This window comes from Maniola hyperantus, chromosome 4, assembly GCF_902806685.2.
Source record: "Maniola hyperantus chromosome 4, iAphHyp1.2, whole genome shotgun sequence".
Classification (NCBI taxonomy): domain Eukaryota; kingdom Metazoa; phylum Arthropoda; class Insecta; order Lepidoptera; family Nymphalidae; genus Maniola; species Maniola hyperantus.
Window position 1 is genome coordinate 303,574 of NC_048539.1, and position 24,465 is coordinate 328,038.

Consider the following 24,465-nt stretch of genomic DNA (forward strand, 5'->3'; position numbering starts at 1 on the left):
AGGCTGTGATATGATCATAATCAGCGTCTCCCACTACAGAACGCGAGTCTCCTTTCAATCTCCTCTCAGAATGAGAAAGATAAGGGTAATAGTCCATCACTTTGGCCAAGTGCAGATTGACAGACTTCACATATCTTTGAGAGCATTATGGAGAACTCTTAGGCATGCAGGTTTCCTCACGATGTTGAGCAAGTGATACTTATTATTTACCAGCTGATGCCCGCGACTTTGCCCTCGTGGAATTAGGTTTTCTAAAAATCCCGTGGGAACTCTTTGATTTTCTGGGATAAAAAGTAGCCTATGTCACTCTCCAGGTCTTTATCTATACCCATGCAAAATATCACGTCAATCCGTTGCACCGTTGCGACGTGATTGAAAAACAAACTAACAAACAAACACACTTTCGCATTTATAATAAGGGTACTGATTAACGCACAAAACTCAGAAAAGTTAATGGTGCGTGCCGCGTAAATCCCGCCGTCTTACCTAACATCACACCCACACCACACGCACAGTGGGAAGATGTTGCACCAGTACTGGTCGAGTGGTCGCCACCATCGCGCGTGGTAAAAGTTGTTCCGTGAGAAACAGCGAGAGAGTGCGCAGCGGCGGATACGATCTTCGGCATATAAAGTTAATTAGTGAAGTAAGTAATACTGTTTCTAAATTATTAATCAACCCAATCCATGCTAATATTATAAATTCAAAAGTGTGTCTGTGTGTCTGCTCGCTTTTTAGAAGTTTTTTAGTTTTCACGCGCTCAAAATTACGGTGAAACTTTGTACAGACACAATTTGGCCACTTTTTATCGTGGAAAACCGAAGGTTTCCCACGGGATTTTTGAAAATCTCCAAGCGGACGAAGTCGCGGGCATCATTTAGTCCGTACCTCAATCAATCAATTGGCCTGTTTGCGTCCACTGCTGGACAATCGACATTGGCCTTCCCACCACATACGATCCTCCGCCTTCCTCATCCACCCACTTCCCGCTACCTTCTTAAGGTCGTCAGTCCAGCGGGTTGGAGGTCGTCCCACACTGCGCTTGCTGATGCGCGGTCTCTACTCCTACCTATCATAGTTATTTTATTTTTTATTATTTAGGCTGTGATAGCCTAGTGGTTAGGACGTCCGCCTTCTAATCGGAGGTCGGGACTTCGATCCCGATTCGACCTCTAGCTTTTTTTGTGTTTTAATTAATTTAATATATCACTTGCTTTAACGGTGAAGGAAAACATCGTGAGGAAACCTGCATCCCTGAGAGTTCTCCATAATGTTCTCAAAGGTGTGTGAAGTCTAACAATCCGCACATGGCCAGCGTAGTAGACTATGGCTAAAACCCTTTTCACTCTGAGAGGAGACACGTGCTCTGTAGTCAGCCGGCGATGGGTTGATCATGATGATCATGATGAATGTTCTCTTAGAGGTGCGTTCCTGGGATCGAACCTCCGACCTCCCGAATTGGAGACGGCCCGCCAGTTTTTGTAGCGCTTGGCATTTTTAATTTAGTGGGCATTTAGTACGAAATAAAAAGCATTTTAAAAATATAGTGCCCACATAATTACTAATGCATGAATTTAGTTAGCTAGGTAGGTACCTACTTAGTTTTCCATTTACAATTCTGTGCCCATATCTAGGCTAACTGATTTACCTTATTACCCTCATGATTCCTGATAGACATAGGCAAAGGCATACTTTATTAATCAGTTACCAGCTAGTAAAATCAAAACCAAAATATGATGTCCATAATTTTGTACGGAACCCTAAAAGAGCGAGGCTCGACCCGCTCTTGACCGGTTTTTTTTTTCAAGTTACGCGATATTGACAGTCAATACGGTAGTAGTTAGTACATAATAATTCAATGGTCAAAACAAGTCAGTTTGGCAGTCATAACCGCGAGGCGTGCGCGAACTGACTCCCTTTGAAAAAGGACCCCGGATGGGTTCGAAACTAGTCGGGCTAACGTCGACTAAACACGTGAGTAAAGCCGGGTGTGAGATATGTAGGTATAATGGAAATCACTAACGATAGTTTAAACGTTAAAATAATAATAAGCTCTAGTATATTTTACGACTAGCTGATCCCCGCGGCTTCGCCCACTTGTATACATATAATATAGCCTATGTCACTCAGGAATAATGTAGCTTTCTATTGGTGAAAGAATTTTCAAAATCGGTTCGGTAGTTCCAGAGATTACCCCCTACAAACAAACTTAACGACATTACCTCTTTATAATATTAGTATAGATAGTATAGATTATTATGTAAGTAAAAAGCTGACAATATCCTGTTGTAACTTAGAGAGCAGTCATCATAAGCAAGGAAATTCCCCGCAGTCGCAACATCGAGAAATCGCGCTTGTTTACGTCGCGCGCCGTGCGCCGGCGCGCCCACTTTCTCCACTCTTGCGCAACTTCGCACTGTCACAGCCGTGACCTCGCGACCCCGTGCGTGGGTGACATAAACATCCCTAACGATCATTCCTAGAGAAGCTTCAAGAGTTCTAATTATTGGTACCGATTTAGTTCAGTTTGTTACAAAACAACATTTGTACCTACCTATTGTATAAAATTGTTTCTGCCATTAGATACCTTATAGGAATACTTGTAAATTGAAATAATAAAATATTACTTAAATAAATTTAATTTGAAAACAATATTAGTATTAAATTAGTATATTACTTACGTAAGTAGTACTTTGATGTTCTCAAAGGTGTGTGAAGTCTAACAATCCGCACATGGCCAGCGTGGTAGACTGTGGCCAAATCCCTTCTCACTCTGAGAGGAGACCCGTGTAGTGAGCCGGCGGCGATGGGTTGATCATGATGATGATGATGATGAAGTAGTACACGTCCTGCCTAAAATACACGCAAAACCTCATTATGTAGTGCTTAGAATTTGGTAAGTACCTACCTAGTCATTATGTTCTGTGGTGCAGCGCGCGATAGCTCGCAAACTGTAGATGTGGTAGGTATCAGGTTCTAATCCTATCCTAGCAAACATATAAAACGTATTAAACTATTATACCTACCTACCTACTAGTTAATAGGAACTTATTTATTTTTAACATCTTTGTATCCTAAACAATTTAGAAAAAAGATTCAACAAAGCTTCCTAAATGCTTTGAATTCCTTTAATTTTTACTGCAAATACCTAGGTTGATGATATTGAATTGACTAGGGTAGTTAATTTTTCCATTGCCATCAATATTTACATCGACGTACCTACACATAATACATAGCTATACATGATATACTTACATAGGTAATAGTTACATTAAAAGTGAAAACGGCAATAAATAGGGTAATTGAAACGGTTATGATCGGGTGTTACGTGACACAGATTTGCGAGCCGAATCCGCGCAGCTATTGTTGTTAGTCGGACGTGCGATCAATGATTCAACGCTTGTTATGAAACCAGCGCGGCAGCGGATGAATGGACCGAAGTAGCCCAAGTACATCATTGAGCAGTTAGCGCATTGTTGCACGTGGACGTTTTGTAATGTCTTGTTTTCGATTGCATAACTTAAGAGGTTCCTTACCTTATTGTAAATTGGTCACCACACACCGAAGTGATATCAACACACCCAGCAAAACCTGATCTATTTGTAACGGTTTTCTCTTCAAATGACGGCCGTAGTATGTTCGAAATCTGAATGACTGGCTAGAAATAAGCAGAAACATAACAACAACATTATTCCATCCATCAATCAGCCTGTAGGTGGGTAGGTACGCAGCGCAGGTACGCACTGCTGGATAACTAATTCTAAGCTCTCTTCTAGCTATCTAAGCTAGCTATTTCCACTTCCCACCACCTTTTTTTTCGTCGGTTGGTCTAGCAGCGGGCTGGAGGTCGTTATACACTGCGCTTACCGATACACTTAGTACGATCTCCACTCTTCAATTTTCCTCGTTTTTCTCAGAGAAATGCACGAAAATTCATCTTTCCAAAATTACCAAAATTCTTACCAAAATTATTTTCAATTCGGCAGTTAGTATATAGGTAAAATTCCACTCGCTATTTCCAGATGTCAATCCTCCTGCTCGCAGTGGCCCTGCTGGCGGGCAGCGTGAACTCCTCTAACTCCACCATATCTGATGGAGGGGAGGTGTGCGAGTCCTCCTCGGCCGGCTTGTGGAGCAGCGCGCTGGAAGACTGGGCCACTTCCACGCTCGTCCAGTCGGGTAGACATGGTATTGCATTTGCTTTTTATTTTGTCTTAGCTACCTACCTTTGTAGATACCGAAGGCGAACTTAAGATGATACCCATCTTCAGCTGCGGGTATAGTATGCGACAAGTTAAGATGGCAATCGGGGTATGATCGGCGGGGGGACATCCCGCACACCCGCACGTCACGGCTGTGTGGGTGTGCGGGGCATTACCCTCCCCGATTGCCATGTCGACGTGTCGTCGAATATACCCAGTAATTATTGCTGTTGCACTTTGATGCTGTATTTTCTCTAAACGGACTCACTTTGTTTCGAAGATAATTTGATGAATGTGACAGAGTGGCAGAGGCTTGATCTATCAGAAGAACAACAACAGTTGCCCTGAACTTGAATGCTATTCCATTATTCAGGTTTAAGTCATTGAAAGCAGGTGGTGGTGGATAAAGTGACCAAAAAACTTATCGGCCTGACGACTTCCTTCTTCTCCAAATTCCCAGACATATATTTTGTGCTCTAGATTACCTATAATCCGCGACAGGTCGAGATGGCAATCGGGGAGGGAACACCCCGCACAGCCCCCGCGCTATACCGGTGCGGGCGAGCGCGGGTGACGTGCGGGTGTGCGGCGCGTCCCGTCGCCTCATACCCCGGTTGCCATCTCGACCTATGTTGCGTACTAGGTATACCTACAGTCTATTTAAGTATATTATTTTGAATTAATATTTCAGGTCGAGTCATGGCACTACCTTCAACAAAGGGCTACTACGTAGCAGAACGATACGACACCCCGTACCTGTCCCCTCCACCCCCGTACCCTTCCCAACACATACCCACCCAGGGACACGCGCAACCACCCCCCTCACCAGGGTACATACCACAATCACAGAACCATCCACCTTCCTCATCAGGGTATATACAACAATCACAAAACCATCCACCCTCCTCCCCAGGATATATTCCTCAGAACCATCCCCCTTCGTCACCAGGCCACATTTCCCATGGACCCATGCACAACATGCCTCCTCATGGAATGCACGTGCCTCAGGGATATAAGGAGTGGGAAGGAACTCCTCAGTCGGGAGGAGGGAAGATTGTCAACCGACCTACAAAGCCTTACAAGGACAAATTCAAGCCGAGTTATGTAAGTACATTGAAAACGCAAAAGGTAACGCATAATTTTTATGCAAATTGTACGATATCACATGACGGCTCCCGGTATTGATTAGGTATATGACACGTTGCACATAAAGCTACTCATACTCGTATATTTTTCTCTTCCAACAAAATATACGCAATCACCGATACGGGTAGGTTTTGAACCACTTTTGAACCCTAGTCACTACTTACGACTTACAATTTCAGTCCAGTTGAACTCTTGAGTCAATTTTTAATATTTTTTCTGGTACAAAGAAATTTTGCCAATAAGTTAAAAATCGTAAACATCGCAAACAAGTCCGTCATTACGTAATTTTTGCAAACGACTAGGCGTAGGCACCCAAGCTAAATGCTTCATTGATTGGCAAGGTCTTTGCCAAATAATGAAGCATTGCATGTTGAACACCTTATAACTTTCCAGCCACCTCCTCAGCAAGAGCAGCAGCACCGTCCAGGCGCCAACTCCATCGACCGCGTGGACGATCCTCCACGCAAGCAGGTGACGGAGACGGACCTGTACCTGCTCAGCGCCATCGAGAAGCTGGTGTACAGGGTCGACCACATGGAGAAACGGCTGCGGAAGATGGAGGAGGGGGTCCACTACTTGTTGGCTGGGGTAGAGTCCAAACCAGGTAATTGCTGTTCTAAATATGAAGGTTTCTTCTTTTCTGTAAACATGTTCTCGTCTCTCGATACGTATATGGCATATTTTGACAGGCCCTAATGGAGTTCTGCGTTGTCCCCATTATTTTGTGGATAGTTCAAGGATAAACCAATTCTCTAATTGACGGTTCTTGCTAAAAATGTGTTGATATCTTAGCCAGTAACAGAAGAGTCAGGTGAATAGGATTCCGATTGTCATACCTACCTAATTCATTGCATCTAAGGACCGAAGAAAATAATTGGTACCTACGTTTTGGCTTGTGATGCAATCTAAATCACTTTCATTGCTGGTGTCAGAACTCAGAAGTAAAACAAAATCATTATCATTGCAGACCCTTGCCCCAAGAACTACACCCGCGTGGGTGACACGTGCTACTCGTGGTCCGAGGTCGCCTTGGACTGGAAGGGCGCATCGGTCGCCTGTCGCAAGGCGCGCGCGGCGCTGCTAGAACTGACTGACGACGCGCAGCGGAAGACCCTGTACTCCAGGCTGCTGTCTGATAAGCAGCTCAGAGGTGAGTCACCTACCCTTCTTGCCCCAATAATACGATGGGTAATAGGAACATAATTGCGAGTGATCTAGTCAAACCTATACCGAAGAAACTGCTGTCTCAGCGGCTGTCTGCATAAAAATTCATACAAACTCCAATTTTCAGGTAACGACTTCTGGACGGGCGGTTTGAACCCCGGTCTGCTCTGGATCTGGTCGCACTCGGCCAAGCCGGTGGAGCCCAACGCCACCAACTCCACCAGCATAGCGGGCGACGGCCGCTGCCTCGCGCTGGTGTCAGATCCTACCAGGAACACATACGTGTACAGAGGGCAGGACTGCGCGGTGCCGCACCGGTACATCTGCCAAAAGGAGGACAGCAAGGAGAAACTCGGGAATGAGATCGAGAGGGTGGCGCGGAAACTCAAGCATGAGAGGAGGAGATCCAAGTTGCTGTGGGATGATGATATGCAACCGGGCAGTTTCTCCGTACTAGGAATATCTGCGAACACTAATTAGAACTCTTCCAAATATCTGATAAAATTCAGCCATTTTCGTGTGAAATAGGTGACAAGGACTGTGCGGTGCAAGGAATAGTTTTGCAATTTTCACAAAATGTAGGTACATATTGGTATGGAGTGTAATATTCGCTTTGTATACTTTTGCAATGAGCTTTTTACACCTTAAACCGTTTTCTGTTAGGAAAAGTGCAAAGGTTTTTTTTTTAATTATATTCATGTTTTATGAAATTTGTGTGGTGAACCTTATGGTTTAATTTTATAAGACTGATATTTAAATCAATTTACATCCATGTTTAAATTAGGTAATAGGCCGTACAAAATGAGAACTCACTCACCATTTTAACTCTGTGTCAACTGTCATCGTTCACCGTTCACCTTAAAAATAACGACTGAAATCGTACTTGTGAAACTTGACACAAAGTTAAAATGACGAGTGAGATCTCAAAATGTACGCATTGTAAGTACCTATTTATGTATGAGATGCAACCAAATAAAAGACTCGAGTTTCTCGTAAATCTTATATTCTAGAATATTTACAATGTTTCATGTAGAATAGCAACAAAATAACTTATTTAAATAAATATTTATAAACAATCAGACCTGCACTGTTTTATTTATTTATAGTACATATCCTTTCCATCTTGGCTTACAATTTTCTTGTTGCGACTTTATGTCTACAACTCTACATACTAGAGTCCCTCTCAGTATTATTATTTCTTCTTCTTCTTATTATTATTATTATTTCTTTATTTATTTATATGCCTAATGTTTGAGATTTAGTCCATTACAACAGATATGGACTTTAATATTATATTTACAAATTACAATATTTCTGTAAAACAGGTACAGAAAATTGTAACCAAGATTTCACAAATTGTAATAAACTCGTAAAACTCCGAGTAAAAGAAATGCAGTATCGTTCAAGTTCAACCTAACCTATAGGACGCGACAGGTTGAAGTGGCAGCCCCCGCGCTAACCCGGTGCGGGCGAGCGCGGGTGACGTGCGGGAGTGCGGGGCGTCTCCCCGCCTCATACCCCGATTGCCACGTCAACCTGTCGCGGACTATACATGTGCAGTCTTTCTTGTTGGTAGATACTCAAACAATGCTTGGACATACTCAAAGGTAGGGAAAACAAATAAGTTAAATTATGTCAATATTAGTACTAACTCTCAAATTATGAATTTAATATTGTTATTTGCAGAAAAAGTTATACCGACACTAAGGCTGAGATCTATAGAGTGCACTTTGACTTTGCTCAGACTTAAAACTGAGTTGAAACGAGACAGATTTATGTGAGAGATATAGCTCTGTCTCGTTTTAACTCTGTCTGTTCTTAAGTCCAAGCTAAGTCAGAGTCTATAGATTTCACCCCAACTGTTTTCAATAAATCGGCAAACGAAGTCGCGGGCACCAACAAGTGTCTATTTCAGTTTTGCACAACCAATATTTTTTGGTTAATATCTTTTGTGAACAAATGATTCACATAAACTCTGCAATAAATATAATTATTAACATATAACCGAATTATTATGTTGTAACTTGTAGCAAGACTAGCAATCCGTGATTTGTAACTGGCAACATTTGTAAAGCGAATAAAATAATATATGTACTAGATAGCCCACAAATTGCTATTGCGCTGGAACCATGTCTCATTAACATCGAAATGACGTCATTTTGACGTCATTTGACGTATATTTAAGTAAAAATATACCATCAGCTCGAAACTTCAGTCATCAGCTGACGTCACTAAAATGGCGGCCACGTGCATTAGCAATTTGCGGGACTTATACATACTATGTGTTGTATAAAACCCTCCAGCTTTAATTCATTTACAATTTATACAATAGAAACTGGAACATTGTGACGGAATTATATTATTATTGGCGCCGATTCTGTTGTTTTTCTCTAAACTAAATATAGAGTATCTGCATCTCTTTCTTTTTAATATTGATAAAAAAGGACGGAATATGAATTTTACATTTAGACTCAAAATTTTATTGCACGCTACAAATTTTGAACAATAGGCTCGCGACTGGCAGCTAAAGTCAAAGTAAATTAAATTTAAAACTGTCAAACTGTCTGTCCTTTTCATATTACATTAGTAAGAAGATAATGCGAATACTCTAAAATTAAGTTGTGCTCAGAATCAGTACCATTGTAAAGCTAAAGTCCGTTTCGGGTTTAAATGGAAAATATGATAAATCTTAATATGCGATCAAAATAAGAATAGGAATATCTTTTCGACATATTGTGAAGTGGTCAATACATTTTAATCTTTATATTTAAAATTCGGACTGACTGACTTATATATCAACGCACTGCCTAAACCGCTAGTCCTAGAGACATGAAATTTGGAGAGTGTTCTTTGTAAAGAGTAGGTATCCACTAAGAAAGGATTTTTCGAAATTCCAACTCTAAGTGGGTTAAATTGGGGTTTGAAATTAATATAATCCACGCGGACGAAGTCGCGAGCATAAGCTAGTTCAATAATAATCATCATCAACCTATGCTCCTGAAAAAAAAGCATAATTCACAATCGAAGATTATGTACTTAAATGATAAAAGAGCGTGGATTTGACTCGCAGGCTGCAGCTCGCTGCAGTTACTTTTATACACTGCATAATTCAGGAATTTTTATTACATATGGAATCATTGCAAAGAGCAACCGCCGAGTTTCTTGCTGGTTTTCCTCGGTATAGGAAAGGCCTTCCCGAGCCCCAAAACAGGAGTCTGAAGTCATCGTTCCTATTCATATTTTAATCATATTGTCTATGTGTTATCTTAATAATTTTCTGAGAAAAAAAAGCGCGTATTTTGTACTTAGATTAGAGAAGTGATATTAAAAGAAATGTAATTTGAATTAAATTATTATTAATAAATAAATAAACAATCCGAAAGTTAAACAAAATTGTTATTATGGCAACTTGCACAGCAAGCAACATTTTGTTATATTATTGTTATTTTGTAACCGACTTCAAAAAAGGAGGAGGCTCTCAATTCGTCGGAATCCTTTTTTAAATTAGTTTTAATACAGTGTTTTTTAAAGTACAGTGCTACGTTTTATTTATTTATTATTTGACTTTTCTAAGGTTTCGTACCAAAGATGCCAACAGGATTGTATTACTAAGCCGCCGCTGTCCGTTCGTCTGTGTGTCAGCGGGCTGTATCTCACGAACCGTAATAGGTAGAGAGTTGATATTTTCATAGTTCACATCTAATCTAATGCCGCTATAACATAAAAAACTTCAAAATGGCGGCCATGCGAATTTTTTAAAAAATATTTCTTGTACGATGATACGGAACCCTTCGTGTGTGAGTCCAACTCGCACTTGACCGGTTTCATACAGTAATTATTATGTTCTAAGATCGCAGAATACTTCGATATGTTTTACATGAATTCGCAATGAAGTAGGTTGTTTCTATATGCACATTTTTTAGCATTTAGCGCGCTTATAATGCGTACAAAATGAGTTCTCACGCGCCATTTTAACTCTATGTGTCAACTGTCATGTCAAAAGTACGATTAGTCCTAGGTCGATTTCGTAAAACCTGCATCAATCATTATTACAATCTTAATTGTTGTAATTGGCTCAATTTATGCGATTCTTTGCATTGTAGCCAATAATGAGCGAGCGTCAACCAATCAGACAACCATGATGACACATTAAAATGGCGTGTGAGAACTCATTTTGTATGGACTATTTTTTTTTTCAAAGCGATCGACATGGGCCTAGAGTATTTCAGGGCGTTAGTTAGTGCTTTGACTTACGACCGTAGTCCAGCAAGGATCTTCTGGTTTCAGTCTATCCCCAAACTGTTGAACTGTTGGGGCAAAAATCCATACTAATATTATAAATGCGAAAGTGTGTCTGTCTGTCTGTCTGCTAGCCGTTCACGGCCCATTTGTTCAACCGATTTTGACAAAATTTGGTACAGCGATAGCTTGCATCTCGGGGAAGGACATAGGCTACTTTTTATCCCGGAAAATCAAAGAGTTCCCACGGGATTTAAAAAAACCATGATTCCACGCGGACGAAGTCGCGGGCATCTGCTAGTTCCTTAATAACTCCGTGTAAAAGTTTCTGTACAATATTTACACATTATTATGCTACGCGGAAACGCCCGAAGTCACTAGGACTCCAGTGGTGTCGCAACCAGGTCACGCTACCAGTAAATTGGTTGCAATCGAGCGGACACCAGCTGCAGCGGGGTGACTCAGTGACTCAGACACCCGCTATAGCCACCAAGCTTATTTGACATTGGTTAGTTCTACACAGACGCCGATTCTGTCTTTCTCTAAACTAAATTTAGAGTATCTGCATCTTTTTCTTTTTAATATTGCTAAAAAAGGACGGAACACGAATTTTATAAGAAGAAGAGACTAAATTTTAGTGCACGCTACAAATTTAAACAGTAGGGTCGCGACTGTGCGCTAAAGTCACGCGGTTTGACAGCTATAAATTAAATTTAAAACTGTCTGTCCTTTTCACATTGTGGCTAATTCCGTTGTACACAATCTCTAAACTAAACTAAAATGGCACGTCTAAATCTATTGCTATCCCTTTCATAATGTTGCTTGCGGAAAAGGAGAGCACTAGATTTAGACCTATTAATTTAGTTTAGTTTAGAGATTGTGTACTAGAGAATCGGCCCCATTACATTAGTAAGAAGAGAATGCGAATACTCTAAAATTAAGTTGTGCTCAGAATCAGTACCATTGCTGCTTCACTGAGAGATGTTAAAATATTTTTGTAAAAAAACCTTCGATGGATTAAAAACAAATGTCAAATGAGTTCAATGGCTATCATTCAGTTTTACACACTGAGTTACGCGGTGTCCTGCGCGAGCGACGAATACTACGCGACGCGACGCTGCGAACGCGACGAACGCGACGAACGCGACGAACGCGATCAACTCAACGGCATACCGTGCTTGCAGTCTGCGGCGAAACGCGACGTAACGCGTACTTGTTTTTAAAAACTGTACTGTACTTCTCCATGACTCAAGAAATAATGACCAAAATCACGTAGGACATTTGTCGCGTGTAGCATCGCATCGCATTACGTCGCGTCGTGTCGCGTCGTATTCGTCGCTCACATAGGACACCCCGTTAGCGAATCACCCCGCTGTCCTAGTGAGATAGGAACATTTGTATCTAAACGATCCCCTACCACTATGCGATGTATGGTAGGGGTCGCGACCCTCGTGAAGCTAGTTGAAGTGGAACTTGAACTGGAAGGGCGAGCCGTGCTGGAAGTGGTGGAAGGGGTTGCCGTGGAAGCCGCCTCCGCCGCGGTTGGACTCGGGGTCCAGGGGGTCCGTGCCCGCGTCGAACTGCGCGCGCTTTTCCGGGTCCGTCAGTACCTGCGTGAGAGGTTTACACTTCTTACTGGTTCCGTCCACGTTAGTAACCAATGTTTCGTAACCAGCTACGAAATAAGACCAATATTTCGTCTTTTCCTAACTGATAATTTATTAATCTTCTTAATATATAAAAGGAAAAGGTGACTGACTGACTGACTGATCTATCAACGCACAGCTCAAACTACTGGACGGATCGGGCTGAAATTTGGCATGCAGATAGCTATTATGACGTAGGCATCCGCTAAGAAAGGATTTTTAAAAATTCAACCCCTAAGGGGGTGAAATAGGGGTTTGAAACTTGTGTAGTCCACGCGGACGAAGTCGCAAGCATAAGGTAGTTTTAGTATGTATGTAATAGTTTTTGATTTATCGTGTAAAATGTCGAAACTGTACGACTGTAGTACGGAATCCCTCGGTGCGCGAGTCTGACTCGCTCTTGATCGGTTTTATTTAAACCTTTATTTAGTGTAACGTACCTCTTTGGCGGCGGCGACGTCGATGAACTTCTTCTCGGCGATCTTCTTCTCGTCGCCCTGGAAGTTGTCGGGGTGCCACTTCTGCGCCGCCTTGCGGTACGCCTTGATGATCTCCTGCTTGTTGGCGGTTCTGCAAACACATATTTTTTTTTTTTTTTTATAAGAATATTAGCCATATTAAATGACTAATATTCCCCTTTCCTCTCCAATTAAGCGTCAGGCTTGTGCTAGGAGTAGGTACGACAATAGTGCAACGGGCGGGGTTTGAACCGTCGACCTTTCGGTTTTCAGTCCACTCCTATACCGGTTGAGCTATTGAGGCTCTGCTATATTGATAGTCAAAATAAAACACGACCTATGCACAGTTCACGACAGTTACCCGGCCATAGGGAACTTGTAACAAGTCGCCGAGGCTATGACGTCACTGCCAGCCGTCATAGCCTCAATAGCTCAACGGTTAAGGAGCGGACTGAATTCAAAAAGGTCGGCGGTTCACACCCCCATCCGTTGCACTATTCATCAGCATCAGCATCAGCATCGGCTAGTTGAATCTAAATGTATTGAAGGTAAGCCTCACCTCTTAACACCTAGTATCTTGTAGTAGTCCCTCTGCTCGGACTGCTTCTGCAGTTTCTGCGCGCGACCGAGCCCGTCCTTCGCGCGCTGGAAGCCCTCATCCAGCTCCAACGCGTCCTTGAACGTGCGGATGGCTGTAACAAACCAAAAATATATATACAAACATTTTTTATTCAAATATGTGGCGGTTGCCACTGTTGCAACTAGATGGCGCTATTCAATCAATAAAATTTCATGACGTAGTCCCGAACAAATGTACCGCCGACAGTACTCGCACTAACGAAGTTTTCTGCAATCTGGATTATATTAAGAGGGCCAGCTGGAACCCTGAGCAAATCCAACCACTCGGTGGGAGATCTCGCTTTGGTACGGTCGAGCCCCCGCACACCGCTCCCGTACATTGGATAATAGTGCAACAAGTGGGGTTTGAACCACCGACCTTTCAACCGTTGAGTTATTGAGGCTCTAAAGTATAAATAAACTCGTTTTTGCTCCTTATTTCCTTGTAAAAATCCTTATTTCACCCCCTTAGGGATTGAATTGGTCAAAAATCCTTTCTTAGTGGATGTCTACGTCACAATAGCTATATAGCAATGTATAGATATATAAACACATACCGTCGTCGTACATCTCCAGGCCCAGCAGCGCGTCTGCGCGATCGCACAGCACGGCTGGTTCTTTCTGCAGCTCCAGTGCCGCCGCACACTGCGACAGCGCCTCCGTGTACAGCTCTTCCTAAGAAACAACCAACTACTGCTCAGTACTTCTGTTGTTACCACCTCATCATCAATAGCCTATACCAGAGCTTATTTCGTGGTTCAACGACATATTGTTTAGTATATAACTATGTACATAGTACATACCTTTAATATTTTTAGACATGTTATATGCGACCCGCAAATGCCCAATAAACTTAAGGTGGAAGACACGGTCTGCCCGCGAAATTCAAATTTAATTTGGTTTTTCGCAATTTGTAAACTAATACGACAAAGTAGGCGTATGGCATTCAAATTGAGCCCCTAGCAGTATCATCTTCACAGACTTTTATAAAAACCTTTACTTGAAAGTGTCCAGTAAGAAATTAGTCAAAATAATGAGTTTGACGTGAGCTACTCAAAAATTAGTCATTATTTTGACTAATTTTTTAAACTGGACACTTTTAAGTAAAGATTTTTATATAAACCTGTGAGGGTTGCTATAGTTATTGTTGAGGGTAGTTCGTGTTGTCTCTCGTAGTGGGAGAATATTGTTAGTGCGACCACGAAGGCTCGGACGGTTAATCTAATATGTTGTAATCCTGACTTATCCGTCTAGATATCCTTATCATCATATTATGAAGGCAATATATTAGACATATATATATTTAAGATGGCCTTAAAAGTATGATGTTACCTTAGCGTTACAGCTGCACAGCCACTTCCTGGCTTCGAACACGACCAGCGTCACCTCGTCCTCAATCTTCAGCACCTTGTTGGCACTGTCTATACACCCGATGTAGTCACGCGACGAACTGCTCTCTTCGCAGTCGAGCAACAGTTTGTCCACCTTCTTCAGCTTCTTGTAGAGCGGGAAGCACTGCTTGTGTTCCGGGTCCAGTTTCAGACACTCGCGGATTTCCTGGTGATTCAATGAAAAACTTTATGAAATTCAAAAGCAAATAGCCAGTTTAAGACGGCGGCAGTATTCTAAAAAATTTTGAAAAACATAATATCAAAAACCAGCCAAGTGCGAGTCAGATTCGCGCACCGATGGTTCTGTACTACGGCATTTTTTCGACATTTTGCATGATAAATGAAAAACTATTATGTATAAAAGACTTTGTTCACGTGGAATTAGGTAAGTAGCCTATGTCACTCTCCAGGTCTTTAATTATAACCATGCAAAGAATCGCTTCAATCCGTTGCACCGTTGCGACGTGATTGAAGGACATACAAACAAACACACTTTCTCATTTATAATATGGTAGTGATGTGTCAATTCTCGTTCCATCCTTGTACTTTTATTTTTCAAGATTCTTGATTACTATATTGTTAAGACCGTATTTTATTTGTCACCACCGCCGTAAGACAATAACAACGAACGTGGAATGCGTATCGAGGTATTCTGTGTTGGCTCTCGCCGGAGGCGCTTCTCAGTAGGCATTCTACGTCTAGCTATAGCTACAACTGGTTCTTAGATTCGGTTTATTTTGAAGTTAAATCGTAAGGTTGATCTCTGTTTATTAAATCAATATCCTTGTTTTCTTTCGTCTTAGTTTAAAAACATAAGCGATTTGTAAGTGAATCGTTTATTTAGCCAAAGTTATTGTTTTGTTGTTTTTTAAAAATAAAAACTGCTTCCGATTCCTAAAAATATTTAATATGTTTTGTTTATACAAAATTATATTTCTGATTATTTTCCTTAAAATCCAAATGAATAACGAAGTTTTCTGTAATGCCATACCTTAAGCGCATCGCTGACATGCCCCAACTGGTAGAGCAGGGTGGCGAGGCGGTAGTAGCCCTCTGTGGAGTCCTGCTGTAGTCTGTTGACGGACCGGATGTCTGACACCGCCGAGAATAGGTCGTTCTGTCGACAAACAATACCATTTATATAATAGGGTCTTGGACTGTAGTAATAAAATGATGTGATTTTCTGTATAGTGGTAGTTTACGAATTCATTATTAAAAACGAGAATAATTTAAAAAATCATGATTTTTATTTATTTTTAATATAATTAATTATTAACGCCACCGCTCTGCGGAAAACGAACAATGACGTCACAATCCATAAACGACAAATATTTTCCAATTTTCAACATAAAAATATGAGTAGGTTTCGCAGGAAAATATTCAATAATTGTCGATTTTTATTCGATTGTTTTTTATGATGTCGAATAAATCGAAAATCGATTCTTCGATTCTTCGATTTTTTTGCAACGATCGCTCATCATTCATGGCTAATATATCGCCTAGCAATAAAGCCAAGTACTCACCAGCGCGATATAGCACTCGGCCCTCAGCTGCCTCAGCTGCGCGGACCAGGGCGACACTTCGAGCAGCCTCGTGGCGAGCTCGGCGGCCGCTCGGTAGTCGCGGCCGCGGTAGTAGGCCTCCGCTAGCCGCAGGTCCTCCGCTAGCTCGTCCACGCGGTGGTACATATTCGCTGCCTCCTCATTGTAGGGCTCCTCGTATGTCTAGTGACAAGCAAAACAAGTTGTCATTAAAAAAAATGTAGCAGAGCGGTGTGCAATCTCCCACCGAGCGGTTGGTCGTGCTCGGTAGCGCCAGCTGGGTCGACGGTTGTATCTTGAAACTTCTTAATATAGTCCAGATTGCAGAAAACTCCGTTAGTGCGTGTACTGTCGGCGGTACATTTGTTCGGGACTACGTCATGAAATGGCGTCGATTGAATAGCGCCATCTAGTTGCAATTGTGGCAACCGCCACAAATTAAATACACGAGTGCCAAAGAGTTTTAACACCGGGGTAACGTGAATACCCCGCGCCCTACCCGGGTAAGGACGCTACGCCTCGAGGCCCGTACCCCCGCTTGGCCTTCCGAGAACACCCTGTCGTCAACGAGTGCCAAGTCAGTTCACTTCTCAGTACATCATCGATAGGCTTTAAATCGAATATTGAAATATTTCTGGATAGGAAATATCTCTTCAGATGTACCTGTTGCATAAAGTAAGTAACCTAGATTGTAATTCATTTGGATATGATCGGGCCGGCATGGCCTTATCAGGTAAAAGTCCAGGAAAAATTTAGATAATGATGATGATGACACTTAGCATTATCAAAAGCCTTATCTGTAGTCAAACAATAACAAGCACTCAGTTGCAGTTGGTGTCGTAGTATGACATGATATTACATCATTATTGCTGATAATGATTCATTTATCATCACTTGTGATTATAATAATACAATAAATTTTTAGTGAAATACGCAACACAATATATAGTCCGCGACGTCGACGTCGAGATGGCAATCCGAGTATAAGGCGGGGGACACCCCCAAGGATATATTTTTCAGTATATTGTGTTGAGTTTTTTTTGTCAACACTTTCAATGCAATTCAAATTTCTTTTTTGTGAATACTGGTAAACAAAAAAGGTACCTATAGCTATTAGCATGCAGTAATCTATCAACGCACAGCTCAAACTACTGGATGGATTGGTCTGAAATTTGGCATACAGATAGCTATTATGACGACGTATACATCTGCTAAGAATTTTTGAAATGTAAACTCCTAATAGGGTAAAATAGGGATATGAAATTTGTGTAGTCCACATGGACGATGTCGCTATAACTAGTTTTACATAGTTTTGTTAAAATTAGGCTTTCCTTTCAACAATTGAGGTACTTACAACTTGTAAGTAGTCCTCTTTGGCCTCCCAGTACTGTGCTAGCTTGAGGTAGACGTTGGCGCGATGCAGCCGCGCTGCTGTGAAGTCTGCTTTCATCTCTAACACCTGCAACAATCATCGTCTACAGAAGCCTCCATACAGACCAGACCAGATTTTTTTTAAAAAAATCTGGTTTCAGCTTAAAATAGCATTTTACTCGGAAATACTCAGTATTTCCGATTTTAGACTAGAGCACATTTTGATTTTGAATTTCTAATTTTAAGATATAGTGAGAGTTTGATTTCAATGATTCACAACGACGTTATACATATCTCACACCCGGCTTCACTCACGTATTTAGTTGATGTTAGCCCAACTAGTATCGAACCCATCCAGGGTCCTTTTTCACAGGAAAGACACTTCTTTTCCTTATATATGAGTTCAAACAAATTTATCTAAACTGACCTTAGTGAAGTCTTGCAATGCAAACTTTGCTTTTCCCAGAGCATAGTACACAGTGCCTCTTTTGAAGTATGTGAGGTAGTTGTGTGGATCCCCCTCTGTAAGCAACAAAACAGCATACTGATCATCATGATCAACCCATCACTGGCCCACTACTGATCATGGGTCTCCTCTCAGAATTAGAAGGATTTGGGTCATAATTTGCATGCTAGCCAAGTGTGGATTGGCAGACTTCACACACCTTCAAGAACATTAAAATAAAAATAAAAATATTTTTATTCAATTAAACTTTTACAAGTACTTTTGAATCGTAAAATGCATCTACCACTACTACACAAGGAACGAATAACAGACAATGCAGTGTTTCAAATAAATTCACCACTTTGAATATGAACTATTTAATCATAACTTTATACAGGTAAGTACATTTTTGTAGTATGCATGGTTAAATGACCATGTATGTCATGCTTCAATTTGAAGGCAGGCTAATAGAACTGTTCTAACAGTCTGCTATACTACTTTTCAGCAAACACCAAGTCAAGTGACAAGGTTGTTTATCCATAACACAAACACCGACCCTTGAAATGCATTACAGTATCACTAAAATATTCTGAACCTCTCTTTAAATGCATGAAACATAAAGCTTTAAAATCTAAGATTTAATTTCTTATCTATTTACTACGATAAATGACAAGTTTTCAATACAAAAGATTAGTTGAATGTAACATATTTTAATTAAGATCCTGTTAAAATGAGGTGGTCTACTTACCAACAGCTGCATGATAGTGTGTGAGCGCGTCCGACAGCTGCCCGCGCGCCAGGAAGTCGCGCCCCAGCTCCAGGTGCTTGTTCACCTCCGCCTGAGACGAGCAGTCTGAAACTATCACCACGAAACTGTGATCCAAACTTGTCAGTCGAACCATTTTGACATGCATTTTATTTTAAGATACTGTATGACTATACCACTATTTAATTAATTACTGGTTATTTAAACGCCCCTTGGCACGGCACGATATCATAATTCACCAACAAACATAACAGACACGAGAATAAACCGAAAATAAGTACAAAAATATAACCTTCCACTTACACTCTAATAAAACTTCTAACACTAATAACACTAGACATGGTGTGACTTTGTTCCAGTTAATATTTGATAGGCAGTCCATTGTTGTAGTTAAAAATTGTATTAATTCAGACCTAATTGCGAATTAAAGCAATACAGTTTCGAGTTAAACTAATTATTTGACAGGGCCACAATCCATCTTTCCATCTTTGCTCCGTCTCTTTTCGTGGTTTGTTCCGATTGGTCCAAATCAGATAAACTTGCAAAAGTCATCACAGATAACCAATCATTCACAGATGTCATTGCTTATGTCAGTGATTTTATTAATTTTATTTTAAGTTAGTTATTACTTAACTCATTGCTCAATCAAAATATTTAATTTGTTTACAAAAGCTTTGTTATTGCTCTAATCAGAATGTTTAGTTTTATTTCAGAACGTATTTTGGAGCTGTCATTAAAAATAATTGCCATTAAAAATAAGCAAATTCAGACTAATAGATTAGAACTAAATCAGATTGGTTTATCGATTCCAAATGGACCGACCCGTTGGAAAGACTACTGCACCGTAAAGATGTAAGCTCTCTTTGCGTGTTCTATCGCCTTTATAATGGGGAGTGCTCTGAAGACCTTTTGACCTCATTCCACTCTCCTTTTTTTACAATCGCACCGCACGCCACCGTAAGCAATTTTACTCTCATCACGTCCTGCGTGTCTGGTGTAAGTACTTCGACCATCCATTGTGCCAGATCCTTATTCCATGCACATGCCAACTCTGGAATTAACTCCCATCGGCAGTGTTCCCAGTAGATTACAACATGGGGTTGTTCAAAGTTGGCGGACCAAAAAATTCCTGAAAGGCCGGCAACGCAACGGCAGTTCCTCTGGTGCTGCAAATATTCATGGGTGGCGTTAATCATTAAAATCAGGTGACCCGCCTGCTCGTTTGCTTGCTATTTCTATTTTTAAAAACCCTTACTTGACGTTTGTCACAATCTTACAAAATACATTTTACAGACAAAAAACTAATAGGGGTTTAAAATTTGTGTAATACACGCAGACGAAGTTGCGAGCATAAGCTAGTACAAAATATAATGTCGAAGATAAAATATACACTTATTACACCTACAAAATCATTAAAAAAACTGCCTTTAAAAGTCAGGTTCAAATCAGGGTCCGATCAGAGTACGACTCCTTTTAAAACGTGGCATCTGGCAACACAAATTCTTTCTTTCATTTCAACAAGAAAAACAGTGTCCGGTTAGTTTCTGAAATTGAGATTTTTTAAATAAAAAAGCTTTTCTAAACATAAAATACAAGTTAATCAATTTGTGCGATTAATTTTAAATCAGCTTTATTGAGTAATAAATGGTGGATTGGTGTCGAAAACTAAGATAACTTGAGATTAGTTTTAAGTTAGCTGTCAACATAACCTCGACAATACGTTCCGATTTGTGTGATAAAGTGGTTTATCATTGGGTTTAAGGCATGAGTGACGCTGCGCCGTCGACCGCGCCCAAGGCGAAAGCGCCTAAAAGCAAAGCTCCCAAGGAGAAGGCGGCTAAGGCAGCCCCCGCAGCACCTGCGGAACCCCCGAAAGCTATCCGGAAAGTGTCCTCGAAGGCCCGGCACGGCAGGCTGTACGCCAAGGCAGTCTTCTCAGGATTCCGACGTGGTCTGCGCAACCAACATGAAAACACAGCTCTTTTGAAGGTGCGTAATTTTGAGGTTATGTTTTTATAGAAACCCTAGATTTATTGAATTCTATTATAGCAAATCTACTATTTAAATTAGTAAATACTAGTAGCTATTGTAAATCTAAGTTAAAAATGCGAATTTTCTGGAGAAATACAAATAAGTAAATAGTTAAAGCTTAAGCAATATTATGATGTTTAGGTAAGTAGTTGGAAACAGCCTGCTTAATCTTTTGAAAACTAGATCGCTGGATATTTAAACCTGCAGTACATGTCGTAGATTCTAGATTTTCTAGATTTAAACCTGGTAAAATAGTTATAGAAGGTGTTGGTGGGTAATTCTTTGTACACAAACTACTAAAGTAAACATAATATTGCTATCCCTTTCATAGTGGTGCCTGTGGGAAATGATAGCATTATATTTAAACACATCAATTTATTTAAGAGATTGTTGTATGTAAAACAGAATCAAAAGTATATAATCTTTTTATTATTGTCAATCTTGATTATGATCTTTGATGATCATCATATTTTATTTATTTTCTAACTTTGATCCTAACCAGCCCCCCCATTGTGTAAAAAAACATATTCATTGTTATTGTAATCATCAACAAATTCTGCCCTTTGATTGGTTGATTCGCTGTTAACATTTTTTCACAGCCAATAAAAGGGCAGAATTTGTTGATGATTACGATAACGATGAATATGTTTTTGTTACACAACTGGGGGGCAGACCAATATCTAAATGATGCTTTATGACATTTGAAACCTGAACAACTAGTGTTGACAAAATATTTACTGATTAATCACCATTTATCCCATCTCCTCTTCAAAAAAAGCCAAAAATACTGAATTCAAAAATACCCTTCCAGGTTGAAGGTGCACGTAACCATGAAGATGCAATGTTCTACACGGGCAAAAAATGTGTGTACGTGTACAAAGCTAAGAAGAGGACCCCCATCCCCGGCGGGCCTCGGGGCAAGAAGACCAAGCTGCGGGCCATCTGGGGCAAGGTGACCAGGCCGCACGGTAACTCCGGCAGCGTCCGTGCCAGGTTCAAGACTAACCTGCCCGCTCAGGCCATGGGACACAGAATACGCGTGGTAAGAAATAGTTTAATTCTAGACTAACTGATGCATGCAACTTTGTCTGCATGGATTAGGTTAAGAACTCTTTTGTTTTCTAAATACATAAAAGGAAAAGGTGACTGACTGACTGACTGATCTATCAACGCACAGCTAAAACTATTGGATAGATAGATAGATAGCTATTATGACATAGGCATCTGCTAAGAAACGGTTTTTGAAAATTTAATTCTTAAGAGGGTGAAATAGGGGTTTTAAATTACTTCTGTCCATGCGGATGATTCACAAGCATAAGCTAGTCTGGGATAAAAAGTAGCCTTCTATCTCTGGGATGCAAGCTATCCCAATTTAATCAAAATCTATTTATCTAGTAAGGGATTATTTTTCAAGCGAATGATTGAAAATATAACCATGGGACCGACTTGTATTTCAAAAGGTTTCATTTTGTAGCCAAACACTTTGGTGTCTATAATTTGAAACCAATTTGGTTTTTGTAAACTTTGCCATCTAAATATATAAAAGGAAAAGGTGACTGACTAACTGACTGACTGATTGACTGACTGATGAGTACTGATCTATCAACGCACAGCTCAAACTACTGGATGGATCGGGCTGAAACTCGGCATGCAGATAGCTATTATGACATAGGCGTCCGCTAAGAAAGGATTTTTGAAAATTCAACCCCTAAGGGGATGAAATATGGGTTTGAAATATGTGTAGTCCACGCGTACGAAGTCGCGAGCATAACCTAGTTACATACTATAAGTAGACAAGTATTTTTGTTGCAATATTTTATTAACATAATATATTTTTCTTTTTCCAGATGTTGTATCCATCGAGGATCTAAAAACCTTTGTATATTATGTAAGTCTAAAATAAAACAAAATCCAAAAGATATGTATTTTATTTTAATGCTGCATCCAAACCAATTAAAACTCAAATGAACATAGTGGATCTAAGAGCCAGCGTGTGAAAGACCTTTGTTATTTTATAAAAGCTGAAAGTCCCCAATACAGGGAGGAACGTTTGTTTGAATCATGGTGGCTTTGGAAGATAAGAGGCAATAAATTTGTAAAACAATCTTACGTCAAAGTATAATATTTTCTTCAGAATAGTATCAGAAATCATGTCATACATTGCCAGACACTTAAGTGTTGTGGCAACCCCTTGCCAGACTAATAAACTTTTAAACCTTAAAGGCAGACAATCCACTACCAACAACCATTTGCCTCATTGTAGTTTTAATGATTTAGTATTTTTCAAACCCGCAATGTATAGCGTGCAAAACTCGGGTCCATGCTCCACCTATGACGCAGCATTGAATCTGAGTGGCCTACTTACGCAACGTTCGTTGACCCCTAGCGTCAGTCAGATGTTTTATTTGCAATACATCGGTATCATATCAGTAGTCATCGGTACTATCACTTGTCTTCGTTTTTGCTAGCATTCTGGTTACACTCTGTATATAGAAGTAGATAATCTACACTTGGATTCATCTCTGTGATCCGATTCTCAAGGTGGGTCTACGCTAGGCGAACCGAGCACGAGCCGAACACAATTCGTCTAGTGTGGACCGACTTGCAAGCCTCGAACGAGCATTCCGTTCGTGCTCGGCTGCGTTCCGCCTGTTGTCGGTTTTTTGACGAACACAAAGGGATTTGCTTCGCGCTCGCAGTGATCGTTGTAGGTTCGTTGTACGTCCACACTATAGACGCCGCGAACGACGAAGCCGAGAATGGCTCCGCTTGTGCTTCGTTCGTGCTCGGTTCGTCTAGCGTAGACCCACCTTCAAAATTCACTGATATATGTATAGATATTTATATAATATTATCCCCGAGTGCAGGCTATAAATTATATGTCGCGGGAAAAATATGAATAACTGATAATATTGTGTGGTGTGTATATTGTAAAGTGGGTATTGATGTCACGGCGAGCGACGACGCGACGACCCGATATTGCATTGTGATAATGGACACGGGATATTGACAGGTATAGTGAAAACTGCTGATATAGACATAGATATTTAAAATCTTTAGAAATTATTTTCATAGCCCACTTCAATTATTATCAAGTGAAAGGCCACTATTATGTCAAGACTACGACGGAGATGACCTCACGTAGTTTGGTAGTTAAGAGGTAGGATCACTACTCATGTTATCTTATTCGTCGTAACACTCTGGCAGAGTGGTCGTGACTCGTGCGGTCATCACAAAGCGACGTGTTTGGGGCAGATGTTATACGCCTCACGAGCATTCACCATTTCTCCCTGCTGGCCAATAGTTCGGTACATTCGTGCACGGGACCGCCCCCAGCGGACATTTGGTCGGTCCATCGCGTAGGTGACCTTCCTCGTCCTCAGGTACCTTGCCCTGCACTACAAGACGCTCATTGCAGTCACTCTCACTCATGTTATACCTAAATGC

The 24,465-nt window shown here is 40.7% G+C and overlaps 3 protein-coding genes and 1 long non-coding RNA gene across 4 annotated transcripts; 2 read left to right on the forward strand and 2 right to left on the reverse strand.

Moving 5' to 3' along the window:
- Positions 1 to 522: 522 nt before the first annotated feature.
- LOC117996979 (uncharacterized) lies at positions 523 to 7,508 on the forward strand. Its single transcript, XM_034985133.2, has 6 exons — positions 523 to 646; positions 4,023 to 4,188; positions 4,894 to 5,306; positions 5,742 to 5,952; positions 6,316 to 6,498; positions 6,640 to 7,508. The coding sequence occupies exons 2-6, from the start codon at positions 4,023 to 4,025 to the stop codon at positions 6,990 to 6,992; spliced, it is 1,326 nt and encodes a 441-aa protein (XP_034841024.1). The 5' UTR covers positions 523 to 646; the 3' UTR covers positions 6,993 to 7,508.
- Positions 7,499 to 11,484, reverse strand: LOC138402251 (uncharacterized). Its single transcript, XR_011236661.1, has 2 exons — positions 8,788 to 11,484; positions 7,499 to 8,606 (listed from the first exon to the last, which is right to left on the reverse strand). It is a non-coding gene; the product is annotated as an uncharacterized lncRNA (long non-coding RNA).
- Positions 11,485 to 11,656: 172 nt separating this feature from the next.
- Positions 11,657 to 19,502, reverse strand: P58IPK (dnaJ homolog subfamily C member P58IPK). The gene is made up of 11 exons (XM_034985131.2): positions 19,291 to 19,502; positions 18,970 to 19,080; positions 18,204 to 18,298; positions 17,760 to 17,864; positions 16,388 to 16,588; positions 15,856 to 15,981; positions 14,806 to 15,030; positions 14,031 to 14,148; positions 13,415 to 13,547; positions 12,838 to 12,967; positions 11,657 to 12,361 (listed from the first exon to the last, which is right to left on the reverse strand). Exons 1-11 carry the CDS (start codon positions 19,367 to 19,369, stop codon positions 12,209 to 12,211), a joined length of 1,476 nt encoding a protein of 491 aa, XP_034841022.1. The 5' UTR covers positions 19,370 to 19,502; the 3' UTR covers positions 11,657 to 12,208.
- A 905-nt stretch (positions 19,503 to 20,407) lies between these two features.
- On the forward strand, positions 20,408 to 22,935 carry RpL35A (ribosomal protein L35A). Its single transcript, XM_034985132.2, has 4 exons — positions 20,408 to 20,523; positions 20,750 to 20,976; positions 21,830 to 22,060; positions 22,866 to 22,935. Exons 2-4 carry the CDS (start codon positions 20,752 to 20,754, stop codon positions 22,887 to 22,889), a joined length of 480 nt encoding a protein of 159 aa, XP_034841023.1. The 5' UTR covers positions 20,408 to 20,523; positions 20,750 to 20,751; the 3' UTR covers positions 22,890 to 22,935.
- Positions 22,936 to 24,465: the final 1,530 nt, after the last annotated feature.

Coding starts and splice junctions, on each gene's coding strand:
- P58IPK (XM_034985131.2), bottom strand. CDS start 19,369: ATGGACTGCCTATCAAATATTAACTGGAACAAAGTCACACCATGTCTA. Junction 12,968..13,414: donor AAGATACTAGGTGTTAAGAG/GTGAGGCTTACC, acceptor ATGTGTTTGCAG/AACCGCCAACAAGCAGGAGA. Junction 12,362..12,837: donor ACGTCGCCGCCGCCAAAGAG/GTACGTTACACT, acceptor CCTCTCACGCAG/GTACTGACGGACCCGGAAAA.
- LOC117996979 (XM_034985133.2), top strand. CDS start 4,023: ATGTCAATCCTCCTGCTCGCAGTGGCCCTGCTGGCGGGCAGCGTGAAC. Junction 5,307..5,741: donor ACAAATTCAAGCCGAGTTAT/GTAAGTACATTG, acceptor ATAACTTTCCAG/CCACCTCCTCAGCAAGAGCA. Junction 6,499..6,639: donor GTCTGATAAGCAGCTCAGAG/GTGAGTCACCTA, acceptor TCCAATTTTCAG/GTAACGACTTCTGGACGGGC.
- RpL35A (XM_034985132.2), top strand. CDS start 20,752: ATGAGTGACGCTGCGCCGTCGACCGCGCCCAAGGCGAAAGCGCCTAAA. Junction 20,977..21,829: donor AAAACACAGCTCTTTTGAAG/GTGCGTAATTTT, acceptor ATACCCTTCCAG/GTTGAAGGTGCACGTAACCA. Junction 22,061..22,865: donor TGGGACACAGAATACGCGTG/GTAAGAAATAGT, acceptor TTCTTTTTCCAG/ATGTTGTATCCATCGAGGAT.